At 45.6% G+C, this 18,726-nt stretch overlaps 1 protein-coding gene across 1 annotated transcript in view; it reads left to right on the forward strand.

Annotated features, from left to right (window-relative positions):
• Positions 1-363: 363 nt before the first annotated feature.
• Positions 364-18,726, forward strand: part of PAXIP1 (PAX interacting protein 1) — a 33,870-nt gene continuing 15,507 nt past the window's right edge. Inside the window, exons 1-9 of the mRNA XM_056856975.1 lie at positions 364-453; positions 3,829-3,963; positions 4,563-4,606; positions 5,225-5,288; positions 5,391-5,504; positions 6,317-6,955; positions 9,386-10,133; positions 16,538-16,632; positions 17,416-17,511. Of these exons, the coding sequence (XP_056712953.1) occupies positions 364-453; positions 3,829-3,963; positions 4,563-4,606; positions 5,225-5,288; positions 5,391-5,504; positions 6,317-6,955; positions 9,386-10,133; positions 16,538-16,632; positions 17,416-17,511 (2,025 nt within the window). The remainder of the gene's footprint in view (positions 454-3,828; positions 3,964-4,562; positions 4,607-5,224; positions 5,289-5,390; positions 5,505-6,316; positions 6,956-9,385; positions 10,134-16,537; positions 16,633-17,415; positions 17,512-18,726) is intronic.

Below are 18,726 nucleotides of genomic sequence, written 5' to 3' on the forward strand. Positions count from 1 at the left end.
CTGAAACCGCCCTGTTTCGTCCTCAAGGGAGACGGTGGAGTCGGAAACTGTAGCGCCTTCCAAAGGAGTCTAAGTTTCCCGATAGTTATCAGGAGTCGCAAAGAGCCCGGCGATACCCGGCGTTATTTTAATCCTCTCTCCGCTCCCCCCCCCGCTTGCCCGGAAGGGGTGGTTCGTTCCGCAGCGCGCGCCCTGTTCCCGCGATTAGGCTGCCGCTGGGAGGAGGAGGGGGGAGGGAAGGGATAGGGAGACCCCGGCGGGCCTTGGAGGGGAGCCGCAGCCCTCGGTGGCCATAATAATAATAATAATAATAGCCATCATTATCATCTTGGTGCAGCGAGAAGCGGCGGCGTGGGCGAGACCATGGCGAGCGAAGAGGAGGGGGAGCTGAAGGTTCCCGAGGAGATGTTTAAAGACGTCAAGTTCTACGCGGTGGGAGACCTGGACCCGCAGGTAGGCTCCCTCGGCCGCCGTAGCCTCCTTCCTTCCACCTGCAGGACTTCCCCCATCCCTGGTCTCCCCACCCCCCTCCGTTCCAGCGTGTTGACAGCGGCCGGCGCGAGACTTGGAGGGGTCATAGGGCACGTTCTAAATCTGGGGAGGCGGGGTGGGGGGAGAGTGTCAGGGGTTGGCGGCCGTTAACGGTTTAGAACGCCCAGCGCCGCCACCCCCCCCTTTCACTCTCCCCCTTCTCTTATGAGGCGCTGCAGGCCCTAGAAGGGCCTGGGCTCGGATGGGGCGGAGGGCCTCTTCCCTTGCCCCCCGCCCTGCATTAAAAGTGGGAGCAGTGGGATGCCAGGCTTCGCCTTTCCCTTGTGGCCTCCTCAAGGAAAAGGCCCCCAGTAGGCCTCGCCCCCTTCATCTGACAGCCTAGGCCTTCCCCAAAGAGCCTGACTTTTACACCTTGTGGGGTGGGGGACCACAAGAGCGGAGGGCCTGTCCATGTGCACAGGGTGCCATCAAGTAGCCTCTGAGTTCAGCATTAGGGATCTCCAAAATGTCCTATCATGACCAGCCTTGCTCGTGACTTGCGAACTGAAGGCCGTGGCTTCCTTGATTGAGTCGATCCATCTCATGTTGGGTCTTCCTCTTTTCCTGCTGCCTTAAACTTTTCCTAGCGTTGTTGTCTTTTCCAGTGAGTCTTGTCTTCCCGTGATAGCCGCAGTTTAATCATTTTAGCTTTTAGCAGCATAATCACCCAGGTAAAGCTTTTCTTGCCCTGACCTGGATAGCCTGCAGAGGTTCCCAAACTTTTTGAGTCATGGAGCACTTTTCAGGAGAGAAATTGGTCATGGAGCACTAATTTTCACCTAGCACCTATATACTAAACCGAACGGCAGTAGTATTTTTCTTTCCAGTCTCTTCATGGTGCACTAGGAGATGGTTTGCAGAGCACCAAGCGCTCCTTGTGAGGCACAACACTTGGAGCACAGTTTGGGAACTTCTGGCCTAGTTAACCTGGTCTCAGATCTCATAAGCTAAATACTGTAGACCCTGGCAAGTATTTGGATGGGAGACCACCAAGGAATACCAGGGTTGTGACGAAGAGGCAGACAGTGGCAAACCACCTTCAAACTTCTCTTGCTTTGAAAACTTTACGGGTCACCATAAGTCAGATCATCTTGTGACTTGGCAAAAAAAAAAAAAAGAGAGAGAGTTTCTTGGGCTGTGCTTTATCAGGTTGTGAAGGAGCATGAGGTGTGTTTGGTGTTTCCCATGTCAAAATTGTGTGCTGTGGGTTTTAAAAATGTCCAGGAAAAGGCTAGGCTGAAGAACTTGTGTATTAGGAAAAAGTTTTTTACAATAAGAGTTGTTCTACAGTGGAATCAGCTACCTAGGGAGGTGTTCAGTTTCCCCTCACTGGCAGTCTTTAAGCAGAGACTGGACAAGCACTTGTCAGGGATGCTCTAGGCTGATCTTGCATTGAGCAGGGGGTTGGACTAGATGGCCTGTATGGCCCCTTCCAACGCTATGGTTCTATTTATGTGTGCAGAGTGGTTGAGGTAATATTGAACCATTCAGGCCTGTGTTCTGAATGATATAGACCAAAGAAAGTCCCCCCCTTCTGTGTCAATCTGTTGATAGTATGAGCTGGCCCTGATTTTGACCATGATTCACACAAATTTCTTGAACACCCCACAAAAGGAATGTTTTCAACACAAGCCCCAAGATGTTCCCATCTGTGTGACTTACTGTTCTTGGATGTCATTTAATGCTGGTAAATACAAGAGCCCCGTGACGCAGAGTGGTAAGCTGCAGTACTGCAGTCCAAACTATGCTCACGACCTGTGTTCGATCCCGACGGAAGTTGGTTTCAGATAGCCTGCTCAAGGTTGACTCAGCCTTCCATCCGAGGTCAGTAAAACGAGTACTCAGCTTACTGGGGGTAAAGGGAAGATGACTTGGGAAGGCACCCCATAAACAAAGTCTGCCTAGTAAACATCGGGATGTGATGTCACCCCATGGGTCAGGAATGACCTGGTGCTTGCACAGGGGACCTTTACCTTTTTTAAATACAGGTGTATTCTGCAAATATAGATTCATTCCTGGCTGCCACTAAACAAACTCCTTCCCTTATCTGTTACAAGTGTGTGAAGAGGAGCCACCATATCCTTTCACTTCGTTGCCTCTGTGGCTTGGTTTGTTCCCTGCTGGGGTGTGAGTTATTTAGAATTCATAGCCCCAGTTCTGAACAACAGAGAAACAGCCCTATTTCTGTAGATGAGAAGCAATTTTATTTATTTCAATGGGGCTTGCTTTCTAATGACAGTACTTCAGATTGCAACAAAAAATGTCCCATTTAAGATTCGGAAGTGTACTGTTTTTTTAATGTGTCAAATCTTTTGTCTTTTTTGCACGGTTTACATTTTGATTGTTTGGTCATAAAAGTTAGCCTGGGTATACATATATATAATACAGTTGTATTCTTATTTATTTACTTCCTTTATCTACATCTCAAGGCTGTTGTAAGGATAAAATGGGGGAAAGGAGAACCTTGTAAGCTGCTTTGGGTTCCCTGTAGGAAAGAAATTTAGATATCAGGAATAAGCGTGGTATCACCTGGTATGTAATTGTTCAGTGATCTCATTTTCTAACCTGGATTAGATCAATTCTTTATGTGTAAAAAAGGGGTATGATATCAACTGTTTTGTGAATTTTTAATAACAGCGGTTTACAGTGCCATCCTAAACAGAGTTGCACTATTTGTAGGTCACAAACATAAAACACATGGAGCTGCCTAATACTGAGTCAGGCCATCGGTCCATCGAGGTCAGTATTGTCTACCTCTACTGGCAGTGGCTCTCCAAGGTCTCTCCAGTGGCTCTCCAAGTTTTCACATCACCTACTATGTAATCCTCATAACTGGAAATGACAGGTATTGAACCTGGGACCTTCGGCACGCCAAGCAGATGTTCTGCCATTGAGCCATGGCCCTGTGTTTATAATAGAGCTAATGGGGATATATTTTGCCCCCCCCCCCCTGAAGTCGCAGCCAACCTATGGCGACCCTGTAGGGTTTTCAAGGCAAGAGACATTCAGAGGTGGCAAAAAATATAAAACCATTTTCATTATCTTGCATTTCATTTATTGCTATGCTGGCTCTGTATATATTATTTGGCCCCAGCAAGAGAGAGACGTGGTAGGGAGCAAACAAGCTGAGTTGCTCAGTGTCTCATTCCAAGCTCTGATGTTTCATGTTCCAGTTTTCTGCGGAGAGAGGTGGCTACAATGAACAAACTCCAGGGTTGTAGTTTGTGTTTTAGCACAGTTTAACAGCAATGTTTATCTGAAATTGCAAGGAATGAAAAGCTATTTTTGTCTCTTTAGGTTATTCGGTTTCTGAAAGAAGGCAAGGCAAAGGAGGTTTCCTATAATGCTCTGGCATCACACATCATTTCAGAAGATGGAGACAATCCAGAGGTTGGAGAATCGCGTGAAGTATTCGATCTTCCTGTAGTAAAAGTAAGGACCTATTGGACTACTGTTTGTTTGTCCCTGCAGCAAACAGCTTTAGATCAGGGAGCTTAGGAGCCATTCGTTTTTATATCTGAGGATTTGCTCCAATCTGCAAAAAAGTAGTGTATGAGGGGGGAGTTACACTGATAATAGGAAGAGTTTATCTAGATTCAACATGCCCCTCCCCCAAGAGGCTAGTTGGGTTGAAATCCTCTGTCCAGGCTCCAAAAGGACTGCAGGAGGTTTAAATTGTATAATTTGAACAGCAGTCACCCATGCTGCTTGGAAAACCTTTTATGAAAGTGAAGAAAGTATGAAAGTATGACCAACAGGATCTGCCATTTAAAGGGAATCTTTTTTTTATCCCACTGGACATGCTGAAGCTCATTAGATCCTGCCTGGCCTTTGTGTTTCCAGGTTCACTTTATGAACCAGAATGCCATGCTGTGTATAAGTCCACCTGCTTCTCAGAAAGCACTTGTGAAGCATCCTGATTAACTTAAATTTATTACATATTTTCCAGTAAATAGAAGCCAAGTTACTGTTAGGATGTAATGTGTGTGTCTGTAATCAACCTAATAGATGCATTAAAAAATTCTTTTCAGCCTTCCTGGGTGATTTTGTCAGTTCAATGTGGAGCTCTTCTGCCGTATCCTTTTTTTCTTGTTAATATGTTCTAAAAATAGTGTTATCTTTCTTTCTAATAAGAATATTCACATTTGAGTGCCTATGAGAAAAGTGGTGAAAGAGGGTCAACCACAGCTGAGGTAGGGGTTTTAGTGTACTTGGGGACACCCCCCCCCCATGTATGCAGAAAAATATTACTTAGTGAATTAAAAAAAGAGAAATCTACTAAATAATGGCCTGTTGATGATTGAGCTTGCTGATTTCTCTCTAGGAGTTGTGGAATGAAGGCAGTTGAGTGTCAGGTCAGAGGACAGGCATGAATAGTTTCCTCATTGCAGCTGCCAGTACAGTAGAGTGACAATGGTGTTTTCACATGGCAGGTTTTTCCATAATTTCCTTAATTAGCAGCATGCAAATATTTTAAATAGATGAGGTATTATGTAACGTGATTTAATGTAACTAATTTTTTTTTTGTAATTTAAAGAAAAGTTCATTTTATGTGTAATGTTTCACTTTTTAGAGGATTAAACAATACACAGATTATTTAAAAATCCTAGGTAAAAAATTTCTGCTGGTTGTTTCCACATTTTAAAGATATCTTACTTGTGTTTATATTATCCTTGACGCTTCTCGTTGTCAGAGTGAACGGTTTCTCCCCAGAATCCTGCGAGATCTTTTTTGGAGTTGTTGCTTGTCCATCTCAGGTAAGAATGGATTGTTTGCTTGATTGTGAAATATCATTTAGGTGAGTGTATTGATTTCCCTCCTCAAAATTTCATATGAAAATAACTTTCCCTTTCTGGTAGGTTTCTTCTGAAGACCGAAGCACGCTGTGGGCTTTGATTACTTTTTATGGTGGTGAATGCCAGCTGAGCCTCAATAAAAAATGCACTCATTTAATTGTACCTGAACCAAAAGGGGTAAGGGTTTTATTACATGTACTTGTCCCCCTGTTTTGTGCTGCTTTGCCTTGCCGAGAGGCAATTTGCAAAGCTCTCTTTCCAGCCTTTTAGAACTTTTAAGGGTATAGATAGGGTCAACGTGATAGATACATATTAGGAAATTTGGCAATCATGGGTCCTTATGGCTGAATAATAGGTTTAACAAAATGGAAGAGAGGGTAGCAATAAATGGATGACTTCATCCAAGAATCTGTTTTAGAACCAGTATGATCTAACTCAGCGGGTTAGAGATGAATAATGAGGTTGCCTCATTTTGTACTTAGCATTTAGTATGGCAAAATCATGAAAAACTGTTAAGATCTCTCATTAGACTGCAACTATTTTTTGTAGTGAGTGACCTCATCAAACGGCATATTTGCATCCAAGCTTGCACCAGCTGTATTTCACCTGCGTACCCAAATAGCCAATTTTTGCCAGACTGAAAATCTCCTTGTACTCAAATAGTATCAAGGATTTTATTTTCAACTTTGTGATACAAACGTTTCTGTGGTAGTCGTGAAAAACTTCTCCAAATCAGGGCCAGAAAATATTACAGTTGCCTATATAAAAGTTTTGACAACACAGATCTTACTAATTTTCTGGTAACTAGGAATTGAAAAAATATTTTTTTCACACCTATGCGAAAACTAGGAGCACAATTAATTACTATGATTTATTTCAACACTGTCAATGTGAATGTTTAAAATTAGTATTCACTTACTTAAAGTACTAGGTTTTGTTATAAATACTACCAGAAGGAAACAAATTGTTTAACCTTTTATTCTTTTCAGGAAAAATATGAATGTGCCTGTAAAAGGGAGAATGTTAAAATCGTGACACCTGACTGGGTTTTAGATTCCATCTCCAATAAAACCAAAAAAGATGAAGCATCCTACCATCCTCGGTTAATTGTATATGAGGAAGAGGAGGAGGAGGAAGAGGAGGAGGAGGAGGAAAATGAAGAACGAGATTCTCAAAATGAAGCCAGTACAGATGAAAAATTATCAAGTCCAGCATCTTCTCGAGAAGGGTCACCTTTGGGTGAGCCACCTTTTTCACCGAAGTCTATTGATGTGGACAAAACAAAAGGAGAACTGATGTTTGATGATTCTTCAGACTCCTCTCCTGAAAAGCATGAGAGAAATTTGAACTGGACACCTGCTGAAGTTCCGCAGGCTTCTACTACAAAGCACAGATTACCTCCGGGCAAGGATTCCGGATTGATTAACCTGTGTGCCAATGTTCCACCTGTCCCAGGCAGTATTCTGTCCTCGGAGATTAGAAGTAACATAATAACGTCAGTGCAAAACCCTCAGAGTTCCGGACGTCCTGAAAAGATGGCTACATGGAGTACGGCAGTTCGGACGTTAAGGAATATTACGAATAATGCTGATATTCAGCAAGTTAATAGGCCATCAAATGTAGCACATGTAAGTGTTTTAAAGTCTAAAATAACAAACCGTTTCTTGAGAGTGAACATTTGCTTCAGTACTGTAAAATATGAGGTCACCCAATTAAAAAACTCTTAACTGATTCATTGTATGAGTTCTAGTTAATTATATTTGCATACAAGTCAACATTTTTGAAGCAAAAGGCATTTTTTGTTTTTTTGTTTTTTAGATGATGTGGGAATTTCAGAGCAGGCACCATCTTAAAGGTGTCAGAGTGAAGGGGGATGTCAGAGTAAAGGGTAACCCCTCCAAAGATGGCGCATGCCACCAGCCGGTTTTTCTAAGTACTGTAGAATGTCTTTTTAAAACACCTGTCTGATTAAGGGTCTTGTGCTAGTTGAGTAAAAGTTTTAGATCTATTAGTAAGTAATAATTTCAATGTTGCAGGCCAAGTCCATTTTAACTCATTGCAAACTTGTTTTAAAGGGTTATGGTGTGTGAAGATGTTTAGTTTTTGATTTAGATAGAGCTGGGATCTGGCATCTATTGGGGGTGCCTCCAGTGGCCTTGGACTGAGGGAAGGGGGTCTATGGGGGGGGATGTGGCTTGTTTCCTCTTACCCCCTAGGTCTGCTTTCCTGCTCCCAAAGGCCATCAGTGCACACCTCCTGAGCCAGCCACTTACTGGTTCCTGTATGATTCCGCCCATTGTCCAAAATGGCATGATACCGAAATCTTGCAATCGCGCAGGAGTGCGTTGTCATCACTAGTGCTTCCCTCAGTTGGCACTCTTTGCTCACCTTACTTTGGAAGACATCACTCCAGTGCAGCCTGGAATAAAAATGCTCATGCAGGTTTATTCATATGGGTGTGAGGACAGTCATCTGAAGAGGGTATGCAAGCATACTGTTTTCAGCTGCTGCGGCCATTAGGTCTCAGTATACTTGGTGGGTCAACAGCACAAAAATATGTTAGGAATTACTAAACAATGCAGGCCTGAAATAAGTTATTTATTTATCTATGGGATCACCTCTCCTGTTATACCTCCCAGAGAGCGTTATGCTCTACGAATAATAGCTTACTGGTGGTCCCCGGCCCGAGGAGTGTGCAGTTGTCCTCGGCCCAGTGGAATTCCCTTCCGAGTAACATCAGGGCCCTGTGGGACCTTAAAGAATTCCGCAGGGCCTGCAAAACAGAACTATTCCACCAGGCCTACAACTGAGGACAGCCACAAGTTTTACCCCCACCTTCTGCGTACTTATGGAGGTTTAATTGCTCGGCCGGGTTTACAGTGGCTGCTATCATTCCTACTATGCGAATGCCATCTTGATATTTCTAGCTGTTTTATGATTATTGTTTTAAGCTGATGTTGTATGGTTTTATATTGTTTTAAATGTTGTTACCTGCCCTGAGCGTGGCCTGGCTGTGAATGAGGGTGGGCTATAAATACAAACAAATCAACAGGAGCAGGTTCTCTTAAACTCAAAGGAACTTAATGCAGGCTTGCTTATAAGATTGTTTATTTGAAATCAGTGAGACCTACCAAGTACTTTGTTTTAGGATCAGAATTCCAGGCATTAACTTCTGCTTGCCCATGGGCAGTACTGGTGTAAAGCATGAGCTATCAATTTCAGTTTTCACGAAGAATATTTTCCCATTTACGTAAGCCTATGCATCCTATTTCAGTTGATCGTAGTACGGGAAAAGGTTCTAAATCGGGTAGAAGCTGAAAATAAGAAACATTCAGGTTTCAGTTTTATAGTGATAGCAAACCAAGCTATGGCTGCATTTGGATGTCATACTTAAATATGGATAGGTTAAAATCTGCTTGATTGACAGCCCTGGACATGTAACTCGCCCCTCTTTGTTTCTTTGTATGAAGTGTAGCAGATCCCAGTTAGAAACTAATTTTGGCTATTAGTGGCATGTAGATACGTTTGTTTGTTTTTTATAAAAAATTTTAATTGGTTTTTCATACATTGGATACAATCAATTAACATTACCTTTCAATCTTTTCTAATTCTCAATTAAGAGTAACATATACTCTTTGTGTGGGTTACCTGGAATTAATTTTTTTCCACCACCAGCCAAGATTCTAATTCTGGTTAACTTCCTTGTCTGCATTTGTGTGTCACAGGTAGTTTCTAACCAGAATTTCTTTAGTACGCTCTACTTGTGTTTAACTTTAAAGGTGGAGGATAGCTGATTAAAACCGAGCTTGTCTGTCTTTTTGATTATGAAATAATTCTTTGTGAAAACCACTTTTGTGAAGGAACACTGAAGAACAGTGTAAATGTTCATTTTAGCAGAAAAGTACAGCTGATACTTGCTTTCTGTTTCCATGCATCAATAGTCTTTTGCCTTCTTATGCAGCCCAAATGATATATACGCCTACCTTTCCCACCTTTTATTGATGCTTTTAAACTTTAATGTAAATATGAAGATCTCAAACATCACCTTTGTTTTCTAGATCTTACAATCACTTTCAGCACCTACAAAAACTTTAGAGCAGCAGGTAAACCACAGCCAACAGGGACATTCAAATGCAGTGTTGCTTAGTCAAGTTAAAATGACGCCGGAAACACACCTACTGCAGCAGCATCAACCGCAGCAGCAGCAGCAGCAGCAGCCGCACCATCCTCTCTTGCACCTCCAACCCCAGCAAATCATGCAGTTGCAACAGCAACAGCAGCCGCCGCCGCAGCCGCCGCCGCCTCCAGTGGCTCAGCAGCCTTTTCCTCAACAGCCTCATCAGTTTGCTCAGCAGCAGCAGCAGCAGGTTCACCAACACCAGTTTGCTCAGCAGCAGCTGCAGTTTCCTTCCCAGCAGTTGCACGCCCAACAGCAGCTCCATCGCCCTCAGCAGCAGTTGCAGTTTCAGCAGCAGCAGCAGCATGCCTTGCAGCAGCAGTTGCATCAGTTGCAGCAGCAACAGCTGCAGCAGCAGCAATTACAGCTGCAACAGCAAAACCTTCAGCAACAGTTGCAGCAGCAGCATCAACAGCAGCAACTGCAGCAGCAGCATTTGCAGCGAATACAGCATCAGCATCAGCAACAACAGCAGCAGCAACAACAACAGATTCAGAATCCACCATCACAGCACTTGTCTCAAACATCTCAGACACTACAGCATCACGTTCCAGTTCAGCCCCCACAACATCCACAGCCACAGCAGCTGCAACAACATCAACTGTTTGGGCACGATCCTTCTGTAGAAAGTGAGTAATCGACCTCCACATGAAGCCAGCTGAGTGACCTGGGGCTAGTCACAGCTCTCTCAGTCCCACCTACCTCACAGGGTGTCTGTTGTGGGGAGGGGGAGGGAAGGTGGTTGTAAGTTGGTTTGATTCTTCCTTAAGTGGCAGAGAAAGTCAGCATATTAAAAAAAAAAACCAACTTCTTCAGGGGAGGGGCTGTGGCTCAGTGGTAGAACCTCTGCTTGGCATGCAGAAGGTCCCAGATTCAATCCCTGGCGTCTCCAGTTAAAGGGACTGGGCAAGTAGGTGATATGAAAGACCCCTGCCTGAGACCCTGGAGAGCCACTGCCAGTCTGAGTAGACAATGCTGACTTTGATGGACAAAGTGTCTGATTCAGTATAAGGCAGCTTCATGTGTTCATGTGACCCATTTTGTTCTTGTTTGAAGATTGTAAGGTTAACATTAGGAATGCTTAATACTAAGGATTTTTAATTTAAGCTGACTATCGTATTATAGAGTTGGAAAGGGCATCCAGGATCATCTAGTCCAACCCCCTGCACAATGCAGGAAATTCACAACAATCTCCCCCCTCACGCACCCCAGTGGCCCCTACTCCATGCCCAGAAGATGGCTAAAATAAAAACCCTCCAGGATCCTTGGCCAATCTGTCCTGGAGGAAAATTGCTTCCTGACCCCCAAAGTGGCGATTGATGGGCATTACCTTGGGTATGTAAGGAAGGGCCACAAGAGCCAAACACTGACACAGCCTTCCTGCCCTCCCTCTCATGATCTGCCTTGGCAGAGGCAGGCCATGGCAAACCACCTCTGAACGTCTCTGGCCTTGAAAGCCCTATGCGGGTTGCCGTGAGTCAGCTGTGACTTGATCCCACCCCCACCCCCAAAAGTATCTTTGTACGGTAGTTGGACTTTCAAGAATATTCAGTGAAAAATTTTCTCTTAACTAAATGCAGGGGCAATGTTTATTCACAAAGGCCAACTTCAATATACTGCCTCAGGATACATTTACAGCGATGTAAACTAGTGTCTTCTTTGGCATTATTAGAGGCACCTCCTTTCCTGCACTAATCATTAGTATATTTGGGCTGGGGACTTCCCCCAAGAAATGTTCTATAGTTAGGGTAAATGTTCTTCTCCTCTGAGGCAAGGGCATCTTGATCTGTGGGTTGTTTTTCCTCTTCATCCGGGTAGGCAGGGCCTATTTTTTTAAATTTCCTGTCACCCCTTGGTGGGAAAACAGCCTACAGGAACCCAGTTTTCGTCCTGCCTCTTTGGGTAGAGCAGGCATCTTCGCACAGCTCTGTTCCTTGGGATTAGATTCAGGATATTTAGGAGACTGTCAGTGTTCGTCGCTGTTTCGTGAATCTATCCCTTTGTGGAGTCCTATCCTTTGTGATCTCTTATTCTCCCAGCCCTCCCCAACTCCAAGCCCTCCCTAACCCCCCTCTTGTGTCTTCTTCCTGAGACACAAAACAAGGCTTTCTAAGATGGCCGACGCCATAACAGTTAGGGAGGACGACCTCCTCTCTGAGAAGGACTACCACAGGGGGCTGGTCCAAACTGCCCGTACAGAAGCCGGCTCTCCCAACGGCCGCGTTTGCGGACCCTTAGGGAGCACCACCCGGTCCGCAGAGCCCCCATCTCCCGAGGAGACCTCTCCGGTGCAGCTGAGAGTTAAAAAGGCGCACCAGGGAGGCAAGAAAAAGGCTCCTCGCGGATCGTCCTCCACTGCCGCGGCAACAAGAAAGCCGGCACGAAAGCTGGGCGAAGATCGCCCGACTCTTCCCCAAACGCCCCGATCTAGTTCCCCAGCGCTCAGGCGGCAACGGCGGTGGTGGCATTCCTCTCGGCGGAATCTGGTAGGGCAGCGGCAGTGGTGCCCTTTCTCTTGGCGGGAAAGTCTAGGGTGGTAGAGTCAGTGGCAACAGATTCTGATCAAGCTAAGTCCCCAGCATCCCCCCTAGAGTCTGGGGAAGAGGAGCACGAAGAAGGAGAATTCGATTCAGAAGAAGTGCCCTCTCAATCGGTTGATCAGCACACCAGATTATTCTCTGGGGAGGACTATCAAGGCCTCCTGGCAAAGGCCATTCTAGCCCTGGAATTAAATGAGGACACAGATTCCTCCGAGGAACCTAAGTCCAAGTGGAAACAAGGAGTCAAGGAATGTTTTCCTAGACAGCAAGTTCACTCCAACCTGGTCCCCTTTCCAGAATTTTTTATACGGGCCGTTCGGGAGGAATGGGAAGACCCCTCCTCTAATTGACAAACTCCCCTTAATATCAGGAAACTTTACAGTCTCACACCACACGCCATGAATATGCGGAAGGAGCCCCTTGTGGATGTCCCGTTGCTGGACTTACAGACCCCGGGCCTTGTTCCGGAAGACGGAGTCGGATCTCTCAGGGATCAATTGGACAGAAAGTCCGACTCCCTAGCGACTACTTCCATATTTGCCAGAGCCTCATACCTCTCGGTTAAGAAAATCATTCAGCTGGTTCTAGACGACAATTGCAGGGTAGTAGGAGAGCTGAATAGGGTCCTGAATGCTATCACCCTGATGGCCAATGCCTCCCTAGATACCATGTCATTTGTGGCCCGGTCTATGGCATCGGTTACATCCTTGAGAAGGGCCCTTTGTTTGAGAGCTTGACCAGCTGATTTCAAGGCTAAGACTAATTTGATGTCTTACCCTGTAAAGGAGGGTAGGTTGTTCGGTGACAAGCTCAACAGTATCCTAGTCGAGGCCAAAGATAAGAAGCAAGTGCTCCCTAGGCAAATTAAGAAAGATCAACGTACTTCTTCTTACCCCTCCTTTCGTTCCTCAAAGGTTCCTTCCAGGTACAGATCCAATTACCAGAGAGGATCCTGGTCTAACACCAGTTCCTTTCGCAGAGGAGGAAGATTTCAAAGACCCCAGTGCCAACAATCCAGACCAGACAAAGGGGACAAATTCCCCAAAAATAACGTGCAGTGACACCAACCCCCTTCAGGTAGGCGGAAGGCTCCAGGAGTTCACCGCACAGTGGGCCCTGTCCAACCCGGACAAATGGGTCTCCAAGATACTCGACCAGGGGTATCTTCTGGAATTCACCTCATAACCTTCCGATCGCTTCCTACGTTCCCCTGTCTCCTTCAGGAGAGACAAGCACACCAGGACCCTCACAGCTATCCAACACCTGTCTCACATCAGAGCCATCGAGCAGGTCCCCAGCCACGAGAGGTGCCAGGGTGTTTACTCCATTTTCTTTATGGTCCCCAAAAAGAACGGGGACTGGAGGGCCATCCTCAATTTAAAATACATCAACAAGAGGATGGCGTACAGGCATTTCCGGATGGAAACCTTAAAGTCCATCGTGGAGTCCCTCCAACCCGGCACCTTCATGACAGCTATGGATCTTACTGAATCCTACCTCCATGTACCCATTCACTCCCTACACAAAAGGTACCTGTGCTTTGCGTACGGCCGTGGTCACTTCCAATTCAGGGCCCTCTCCTTTGGGTTGGCCTCTGCCCCGAGGGTGTTCACAAAGATTCTGATTACCGTCATAGCGTCACTCAGACAGGAGGGGGTCCAGGTGCATCCGTACCTGAACGATATCCTGATCTGCGCTCCAACCAGAGAGCAATCCCAGACACACACAGCATGAGTTCTTCAGGTCCTCCAGAACCACAGGTACCTGATAAACTTCAACAAAAGCTCCTTAAAGCCCTCTCGAAACATGATCCACCTAGGGGTTCGGATCAATTCAAAAAACAATTCTCTGTCCCTTCCCAAAGAAAGAGTGAACAAAATTGTTGCCCTAGCATCAGCCACAGCCAAATTAAAGTCCCCCAGACTGATGTCCCTGGCGAGACTTATGGGACTAATGGTAGCTTGCATAGTGGTGGTTCCATGGGCCCGGTTCCACTTAAGACCACTACAGTGGTTGTTGCGACCACATCAGAGGGACATAGCTCAGAAAAAGATCAAGGTCGTTCCCATTTCCTTTGAGGTCAGACAGAGCCTTCGAGGTTCGAGGTCCTTCGAACCTCCAAAAGGCGACTCAGTATATACGCGAGGAGCCGCTACAACTCTTTACAGACGCCAGCCTAGGCGGTTGGGGAGCAATCCTGGACGGCCAATTAGCCCAGAGACACTGGTCACCCCAGGAGTCAAGTCTCCACATAAACCTACTGGAGATGAGAGCGGTGAAGCTGGCTGTGCTGGAGTTCGCACCGCTACTCAAGACACATCACGTCCTAGTAAGGACGGACAATACCACTACAAAATCCCACATTAACAAACAGGGCGGTTCAAGATCCTCCTCCCTACACCGGGAGGTGTCAGCGATCTTCAGGTGGGCTCAGTCCAACATCCCCTCAATTCAAGCGGAACATATCAAGGGAGCCCTCAATGTTCAAGCCAACTGGCTAAGCCGCCAGTTCATAGACGAGGGAGAGTGGGCCTTAGACCAGGATATTTTTCATCAAGTTACAAACAGATTTGGCACCCCTTCAGTAGATTTATTCGCCTCGGACTTAAACCACAAGGTACCAAAATTCTACTCAAGGTACTTCCATCCAAGGGCGGAAGAAACAGACGCACTCCTGAGCCTATGGCCACGGGATCTTCTCTATGCCTTTTTCCCCCTTCCCATCCTTCCCAAGGTCCTCCGCAAAATTCATCAACAGAGGGCCAATGTAATACTGATAGCCCCATTCTGGCCTCGCAGACCATGGTTTGTGACCCTGAGATGGATGTTGTGTCAGGAACCTTGGCAGATCCCATCGACGTAGGGCACCCTTCGCCAGGGCCCAGATTCCCAATGATTCTGCTTGACCGCCTGGCACTTGAGAAGAGATCTCTCTTGCGTCGAGGTTACTCGGAAGACGTGTTATAAATGCGTTGAATGACCATATCTTGGAAGGCCTTCGCACGTTGGGGAAGAAGGTCGATCCGGTCCACTTAGGTCTTCCCAGAATTTTTGAATTTTTGCAAGAGGGAGTGCGGCTGAAGCTGCCGGCCTCTACTTTAAGACGACAGGTGGCAGCATTATCTACTGTACTTCCCTTCTCCGAAGAGTTCCCAATTTCTCAGCATAAACATATTACCGCATTCCTAAAGGGAGTTTCCCAGACTCAACCTCCAGTGGTTCACAGATTCCCCTCTTGGAATCTCAATCTCGTTCTTACACCCCTCACCGCCCCTCCCTTCGAGCCTCTCAGGTCTGTGTCACTCAAATACCTTCGCATGAAGGTGCTCTTCCTCACAGCTATCACCTCAGCTAGACTTGTATCTGAACTCAGAGCTCTCTCCATTTGGAGAGGACTCTGTGTATTCCATAAAGACAAGGTGGTTCTGACTCCTGATCCCACCTTCCAACCAAAAGTAAACTCCCGCTTTCATAGAGCACGGGAGATTAGCCTGCCATCCTTTTGCCCCAAACCATTGGGGCCAAAGGAAACTTCATGGCATACCCTGGACCTGCGGAGAGCCCTCCGTATTTTCATTAACCGCATAGCGGAAATTAGACAATCCGACTACATGTTCATAGGGATATCTAATCCCAATAAGGGAAAGAGAAAGTCGGCTTCAGCCATTAGCTACACCCTCAAGCAGTGTATTGCGGAAGCGTACAAATCAAGTAACACTCCTGTTCCTGGTGGCATCATGGCACATTCTTTCCGCAGTGCGGCCACCATGGCTGCATTCAACCGACAAGCCCCAGTGGAGGAGATCTGCCGGGCCACCACTTGGTCATCTGTTTCAACCTTTGTGAAACATTACAGGATTAACGCTTGGTCTTCAGCGCAGGCGGCTTTCGGCTGCAGGGTTCTGCAACATGTTGTTGAATAGAATCGTCCCACCCGGTAGGGAGCTCTGTAAAGTCCCACAGATCAAGATACCCTTGCCTCAGAGGAGAACCGAGCCTTGGCTACCTACCGTAAGGGCTCCTTCTCTTCTGTGGCGAAGGGCATCTTGCCCATCCCGAAGTTTAAAAATTCAGACAATGACAATTCACAGTTCATTCTTCTAACCATTTCTAGAGACGGTTCCTTGCAGGTTCAGGTTATATTTCAGACGTTCCTATGGTTCCTCTGTTATACTGTTGTTATTCAAAATTTTATGTATGAGTCGTTCTTTGTTCCTGTCAATGTAGCTAGTCGAGCTGGTAACTGGCTTCCTGTAGGCTGTTTTCCCGCCAAGGGGAGACAGGAAGTTTAAAAAATAGGTCCTGCCTACCCGGATGAAGAGGGAAAACAACCCACAGATCAAGATGCCCTTCGCCTCAGAAGAGAAGGAGCCCTTACGGTAAGTAGCCAAGGCTCCGTTTTATAATAGCAAACCCAAGAGTAAATGCATAGCTGTGGTTGTAGGCGATGTTCTAGATATTTTGTACTAATTTTATTTATATTACTCTTCTAGTTCCAGAAGAATATTTCTTATTGGGTTGTGTTTTTGCGATTGCTGATTACCCAGAGCAGATGTCTGATAAACAGCTGTTGGCAACATGGAAAAGGGTAAGTATTTGGCCCATTTCTTGCTGTTTATTTCACTGGTGACTACATTGTGTTTTGAGAGCTGTCCTTAATCAAAACATTGGATTTTAAAAAGCCCTTTTTGAAAAAAAAAACACCACGGATTGATTTTAATGCTGTGTAAGCTTATGCAGTTATAACACAAAAATGTTAAAGACAGAACAATCTGTCTCCTGAAAACTATGCGATAATATTCTGATCCTCTCTGCTCTCCCCCTTCTATTTTATTGCTGGCTTTAAATGTAAACTGTACATTTATCAGTTGCTTGCCACAGCCAGAGCCCACCTACCAGCGTGGTGTAGTGGTTAAGAGTGGTGGTTTGGAGCGGTGGAGTCTGATCTGGAGAACCAGATTTGATTCCCCATTCCTCCACATCAGCAAGGGAGGCTAATCTGGTGAACTGGATTTGTTTCCCCACTCCTACACATGAAGCCAGCTGGGTGACCTTGGGCTAGTCACACTCAGCCCCACCTACCTCTCGGGGTGTCTGCTGTGGGGAGGGGAAGGGAAGGTGATAGTAAGCCGGTTTGAGTTTCCCTTAAGTGGTAGAGTAAGTTGGCACATAAAAACCGACTCTTCGTCTTCTTCTTCGTCTTCTACCAATATTTCCTGTAACTTAAAAAATATGGTCCATGTTTTGTTTTTCATGGTTCTTTGATATTATGAAACATTCTTATGCAATGAGTTGTTGTTTGTGCCATAGATATAGTTTGAATTCTTAAGGAAAGCTTCTGGATTAGCAGACTTCTGTGTTGGTTTTCTAGATAATCCAAACACATGGTGGAACAGTAGATCCCACGCTCACAAGCCGATGTACACATCTTCTCTGTGAAAGTCAACTAAGTAATATGTATGCTCAGGTAAGACAGTGCATAGTAAACTGTATTTCTGAGCTGCAAGTCTTACCAAGGAACAGCATTTTCATTTATGAAATGGCATAGCGGTAAAGGAGTAAGATTTTATCTTTAACGTAGGCAGAAGGTCTGTTTCCCTCTTAAAGATATGCAGCTTGCCATGGGCTCTCCTATGTATGCTTTACTTCCAAGTTGCTTGGAGTCCATATGAGGATCCGTATAGCATGGATGAGCCTCTGTGGTTCTTGCAAGCATTTTGGGAGGTGGGGGAAGGATCAGTGCACTTGTGCTTCTTAGGCAATTCAGGTGTCTTGGAAGCAGACTACTTTCCTACCGAGCTCCAAGCTGAAGAGGAAAGTGGAGGATCAACCCTGCAGTTGCACTGTAACTCTAATACTCCGAATGCTTTTGAAGTAAAGTACAACTGTTGCTTATTCATCAGCCCTCTACAGCTTCCACATCTGGACAAGGATCGGGGCTTGTTACGTTCACCATAGATAGGTATGGCATTCACCATGACAAGTGCACTATTGAAACTGTATATCTTGCGAGAGAATTCTGGCATTAAATCAGTGTGATTAATTCTCAAGTGGACGAGTGACTTGCTACCATACAGTTTGCGCAACTCACAGAGGTCCAGTGGTAGTTACCGGACAACTTGATGCCATGCAACTTTCCTGGGCACAGCAGCGGCTACTTCATAACCTGCCTTGTGTGTGTGTGCCGACAAGTCACTTCCGACTCATGGCGACCCTATGAATCAATGTTCTCCAAAACGTTCTAAAGGACAGCCTTGCTCAGGTCTTGCAAATTGAGGGCTGTAGCTTCCTTTATTGAGTCAATCCATCTCTTGTTGGGTCTTCCTCTTTTCCTGCTGCCCTCAAATTTTCCTAGCATGACTGTCTTTTCTAGTGACTCTTGTCTTCTCATAATGTGACCAAAATACGATAGCCTCAATTTAGTCATTTCAGCTTCTAGGGTCAGTTCAGGCTTGATTTGATCTATAACCCACTGATTTGTTTTTTTGGCAGTCCACGGTATTCGTAACACTCTCCTCCAGCACCACATTTCAAAGGAATCTACTTTCTTCCTATCAACTTTCTTCTTTGTCCAGCTTTCACACACATACATAGTAATTGGAAATACGATGGCATGAATTAACTTAATCTTAGTGGCCAGTGACAATTCAGAATCTTTTCTAGTTCCTTTGTGGCTGCCCTT

The sequence above is a fragment of the Euleptes europaea genome, chromosome 11 (assembly GCF_029931775.1).
Source record: "Euleptes europaea isolate rEulEur1 chromosome 11, rEulEur1.hap1, whole genome shotgun sequence".
NCBI lineage: Eukaryota > Metazoa > Chordata > Lepidosauria > Squamata > Sphaerodactylidae > Euleptes > Euleptes europaea.